Raw genomic sequence first — 5,779 nt, forward strand, 5'->3', positions numbered from 1 at the left:
TGTGTGTGTGTGTGTGTGTGTGTGTGTGTTTTACTAGGAGAGGCATAAAATGTTAAGACACTACACACTGTAGCGAGGATAAGAAAATATACAATAATGTCTAGACCTTTGAAGGACTTGCACCAAATTTTGATATTAAAAGACATATTAATCCCTGAACGGCGCGCCACTGCATAAAGCCAAAGATCTCATCCTCGCCATCCAGATTTAGGTCAGTCACTACAATAGCTGAGGGTTTAAGGGATCACAACTTTTTTCATATCCTGCATTAGAGACCTGCATGCTGCAGATGTAGATATCTTCTAAACGCCACTGGACATTCAACAGGATGTAGTGACTTCGAACTGTCCCATTCCAACTAAAGAAGGAAGATCAATAAATCAATAAAAGTATAACAACACCAGTGGCGATGCCCCTGAAAAAAAAAGTGTGTGTGTGTGCGTGTGCGTGCGTGCTTGCGTGCGTGCGTGCGTGCGTGCTTGCGCGCGCGTGTGTGTGTGTGTGTGTGACTTTGTGCCGGTGTTTGTCCTTCCACAACCGCTTGACAACTTATGCTACTTGATTCTTTTGCCGAATCGCTAAGTTACGAGGGTGTTTGTTTCTTTACACCCTCGTAACTTAGCGTTTCTGCAAAAGAATCAAGTAGCATAAGTACGAGGTTTAAAAAGTTAAGTACTGGGGATGATCTGTTGGATTAAAAACTCTTCAAGTCAGTGCCCCAACATGGCCGCAGCCTAAAGATGAAACGAGTAAGATATAAAAGATAAAAGAGACGTGTCATATTTTATAGCGAGTGTCAAGTGTGCTCCTGTGGAACACTAATAATACGGATGGTAGATTAGAAACCTACAGCACCTTAATCATTAGTCTTCAATGTATCTGCTAATTACTAAACTATTGATGATGTTGTAAGTCTGCCTCATCAAACAAATCTAAGATCTAAGAAATTCCTGTGTATCCCGTATTTTTCTCAAGCACTGTATATCTAGTGCATCATTGTTTTTTTAAACAGTGATGTGTGATTTGTGGAAGAATTGACTCTTATTTCAAAATTATTCAAACGGTTACATTGAGGCAGCCTAACTCGCTCAGATGACTATGATATAAGACATTGAACATATACCTTCTTCTTCCCAATGCATAACTATTTATTTGATTGTTATTTTACTAAATTAATTACGGTGGTCCGAACTTGGCTATCATTTTCCTGATGATGGCATCCTTGAGTTATTTCCATCAATCAGTTACACAGTACCAATGGATACATAAACAGAAGAATAGACAGACAGACAGACAGACAAGTAGGTATGCAAGAAGGTAGTCAGGCACACTGAGAGATACACATGTAACAAAAGGCGAGAGATGGAGAAAGACGTCAGTTACCTGCAAGTACCATTAAATAGGATCACATTTCCTGAATGTAAATGACTAAACACTGGGAGTTTCTTCTGTTGCATGTGAAGTAATGCCTACAATCATATATGATAGGGAATCATTCTCAATATTACATGTATGTATGTATGTACGTATATATGTATGTATGTATGCATGAATATATGTATACATATGTGCGTGAATATTTCTATTTTTTAATTATTATAAATTTTCCACTGAGGAAGGAGCCGGTTTCCAACAAAGATACAAGGTTCCATCTCTGAGATGTAGTTAACACAGACAAATTCATATATACCAATATCCGACTATTAGGTCTCTTCCAGGTGCCTTTCCGTTCCGCAGTTTGTCTACTACTATAGCGAAGGTTACTGCATCAATTTTGTATGTTTTACTGTTAGTGTTGGTACAGTATTCTCTCTCAATTGTATTTAACCATGGTACATTCAGGTTGAAATCCTTCTTTACGTTCCAAATTTTTGACCAGAATGATTGTAGATCTTGAGAGGGAGCTTTCTTAATGGTAATGTTTTCCTTCCTCATCTTTCTGTATAATGCTTGTGGGTTGGAAGCAAACTTGCGATTGATACTGGCTCGTTCAAAAATGCGCATGCAATAGCGAAGTTTCTCGCTCATCGAGTTCTTGTTTAAAAGTGATTAGCTTTCCCTCAAGAGTTCGGTATGAAGAGTTGCCATAAAATTACGTTAATTTTTGTCTAAAGTAGAGTTGGTGAGGTGTAAACTCACTTTTCTCCTTGCATTTTATTGTTGTAGTTAACCATCCGATATGGCGGAGCACGTTGTTGATGTTTTCTTCAAGTTTTGTTTTCCATCTAGGTTGTTCCCGTTTAGTAATTTCGTTACTTTGTTCACTGCTGATTTCTCCTAGGTGTTCTTTAAGAGTAATAGCGGCTGTGTATATAAGAGTATTCATATTCCAGTAATTAACTTAACAGGATTCCATGTGCTCTCCAGCGACATTGTTGATAACTTTAAACATTAGATCGGTCTGATTTTTTCTCACTCTTGTTGGGAATAGTCTGTTGCTCAAAAAAAGCTTCGAGAAAGTGGCAAAATTTTTTGCGAATTGTAATTTTAAAATGTTTTCGAGTTGGATGTGTACTGTAGTCTTCGCTACTGAGTCAGCTAAGTTTGGAGACACACTCAAATTTAGCGATGGTTTGTTTACATTATTTTTTACGCCGCTTCTGGCAGATTTTGGTCCATTCTCGGTGTTTTGGGAGGATCGAGGATTTGTTTTTTTACAAAAGATGCTTGTTGTCGGAGCTGTTTCGCCGTGAAGGTATTTATGTTGGGATGAGCTTCGTCCCAGTATTGTTTTAACCACTTCATACATCCCATTGAAGGGTCATCTCAGGCTTTTTCATAACACCGAAGTAAAACTTGGTTTAGTTGTTGAGTCCAAGTAAAATGAGAAGTGTACTTAAGTTTTCTTTAACTTACTGGCGAAGTAGTTCTGTTTTCATCGGTGGTGACGTTGTCAGTTTCATGTGGTGGTGTGTATGCATAAATATATCTATATATGTTTTCGTGCATATATGTATGTATATGTAATACAATTTGAAAATACACAGAGCTGTTATAACATAATTTAAGGAACATTTGTATAAATAGTTAACCGACATACCTTGAGTATTTGACTGGAGTACGTCTGTATCTGTCCCAGGGGCAATGGTTGTCCATTGTGGTTATATTTATCCCGATGGTCGTCCAAGCAACGAGACTGAATAATACAGTGAGAAGTAATACGAGTTTTAATCGATGCAAGTACTCATGCTCACGACAGTCAAAAATCCTCCGCGAATCAATTTGGTGAGTAAATCGACACGGTCAAACAAAACTGGACAGAAATAACTGTCAATTGAAATAAACAGGTATATTGAAGCGATACATCTTTGTGTGAGGTAGCAAATAGATTTTTGGTGCAGTGATGTCATTTAGGCAACACAGTACATGCATACCTTGCTAAGTGGGTTAGTCAAAGAGGCAAGATCAAACTAAAAGTCAGTGATGGTGCACAGTATAAGATGGAAATTTACATGTCCTTTGGTACTTAGCAATGAGAAGATCGAATTACTTTGATTCACTTACATATTCAATCACTCAATCAATCAATCAATCAATCAATCAATCAATCTCTCTCTTTCTCTATCTATCTATCTATCTATCTATCTATCTATCTATCTATCTATCTATCTATCTATCTATCTATCTCTGTACACACACACACACACAATATTCCAGCCAGTGATCATTAAGCCACAAATTCATCTGTTCTTTTCACCTTATTTTTATCTGGTTTGATATTGTCATTTTCCACATTAGAGCATTGTCACAGAGACCTTAATATACGACTAGGGTCTCTTCCCTTTACCTATATTACCGACCTCGAAAATATGAAATACAAAATCGATTTAGGCTAAGTTAAGTCAATTAAATCGATTCGGTATTTATTTATCGAGTTTAAATGGAAAAGTGAAAGATGAAGTCGAAAATAGTAATTGATAAAGTTAAAGATAACAAAAGCAGCAGAGCGGTAGATAAGGATAGCACTGGATTAAATACCTTGCCTTATTTAGTTACGTCCCTTTATACTTTATGTTAAAACCCAACCATGCTCCACTTTGCCTTTCATCACTTTTCCCCGCAGTCGAAAAATGATATACTAAATTTAAATTCAGTCGGAAATACATTTCCTCTACAAAATTCCTGGACCTTTGCTAACGGCAAAAATTACGTTTTATTTAAAGTCATACTGTCATGACACGAGAATAACCTGTTCAAAAGACAAACTTTTTATACTAATTCACTCTCTTTATCTTTTACAACCGTTTTTTCTTTCTTTTGCTATACGCCATTGTCAATAGAATGCAAGCAAATATGTCAGATAATGAAATGAATTGGTAATCTTTCTTATAAGAAAATTTGCATCTTACCTGATATATTTCGTCTTTAAGAGATCCCGATGGGCTAAAAGGACGCGATACAACTATAGCATCATCCTCAAGAAGAAATTCGATATGAATAAATGGCATGATGTATGGATGCTGTTGAAAACGAAAATGAAAGAGAATTTATTCTTAGCAAAGTGTGTAATTTGGTAAAGCATCACTTGAATAGATGTCAAACTTTAATAAAACCTATGTCAATAATTTCCACATTATTTAAAATGTGTTTTAACCATTTTCACATTTCAACATATTATCCGGGCTCAAGACGGCGATCTAGCAGAATTGTTTATACGCGGGTAAAATGCTTAACGGCATTTTGTCTGTCTTTATGTTCTGTGTACATCGTTTTAGCCTTCGAATGACGCCACTCCGCTTGCTCGGACAATATTCCCCCTTAATCGAAAGGAGGTCAAGAGCAACATGAAATGAAGTGTTTAGTTCAAGAACATAAAGCACCACTTGGTCTGGGAATCGAACCCACGATTTAGCGATCACGAGTACAACAACTCAACCACTAGACCACGCGCACACACGCACACACGCACGCACACACGCACATATACACGCACACACACGCACGCACACACACGCACATACACGCACGCACACACACACACACACACACACACATTTAAATTGCGTGACATATAACGGGTATTTTGTATTCCATATGTGTCTTTATACATCGAAAAATAAATCTGCGTAATGTCAAATATAAACAAAAACTACCCACCACAGGTAGGAGAGTTTATTAGTTTACTGGCATATGAAGCTAAACTTCTACGGAATATAAACTCGGCTTAGACAATTAACTGTATAATTACCCCACCTCTACACAAGCATAGTGGATCAGAAGATTAGTAAAAACTCACCTTTATATATTGATCAAATATCCGCAAATCGGCTTCGCTTTCCTGAGAAAACGGTAGTGCCATCTTTGGATCATATTTTATCGCTGACAGCAGTGTTTTGCGCCCAACCAAACTATCGTGGACTAAGAACCAATATTTTTCATCACGTCGACCTAGTATAACGAATAATAATAAATATATTAGGAAGAGTTTCTTATAAACAATACGAAGATATTCACAGGCCCATATGTAGTCCATAAGCAAATATAGTCATAGACAAACATATTCACACGGTTGCAAATTCTCTCATAAATACACCATAAACACTCTCTCACACATCCCCCAACACACACACACACACACACACACACACACACAGAGGAATTGGTTGATGATATAAATCCGATAGTTGTTTCTTAGTTTCCGTGTGTGAAGATTCTTTGTCATATGGTAGCCACAGTGGACACACATGGATAACAGTTTTACGACTTAAATCAATTAAAAGTAATTATAGTCTATGACATCTATTTAGTACTTTTTCTTCTGTTCATTACTTCCTGATAT

The 5,779-nt window shown here is 37.0% G+C and overlaps 1 protein-coding gene across 1 annotated transcript in view; it reads right to left on the minus strand.

Annotated features, from left to right (window-relative positions):
• The window catches only part of LOC106881759 (slowpoke-binding protein), a 37,774-nt gene that overhangs the window by 9,247 nt on the left and 22,748 nt on the right, over positions 1–5,779 (minus strand). The window contains exons 5-8 of the mRNA XM_052967032.1: positions 5,237–5,388; positions 4,350–4,460; positions 3,041–3,136; positions 1,384–1,469 (exon numbers count right to left, since the gene is read on the minus strand). Coding sequence (XP_052822992.1) covers positions 1,384–1,469; positions 3,041–3,136; positions 4,350–4,460; positions 5,237–5,388 — 445 coding nt within the window. The remainder of the gene's footprint in view (positions 1–1,383; positions 1,470–3,040; positions 3,137–4,349; positions 4,461–5,236; positions 5,389–5,779) is intronic.

The sequence above is a fragment of the Octopus bimaculoides genome, chromosome 4 (genome assembly GCF_001194135.2).
Source record: "Octopus bimaculoides isolate UCB-OBI-ISO-001 chromosome 4, ASM119413v2, whole genome shotgun sequence".
NCBI lineage: Eukaryota > Metazoa > Mollusca > Cephalopoda > Octopoda > Octopodidae > Octopus > Octopus bimaculoides.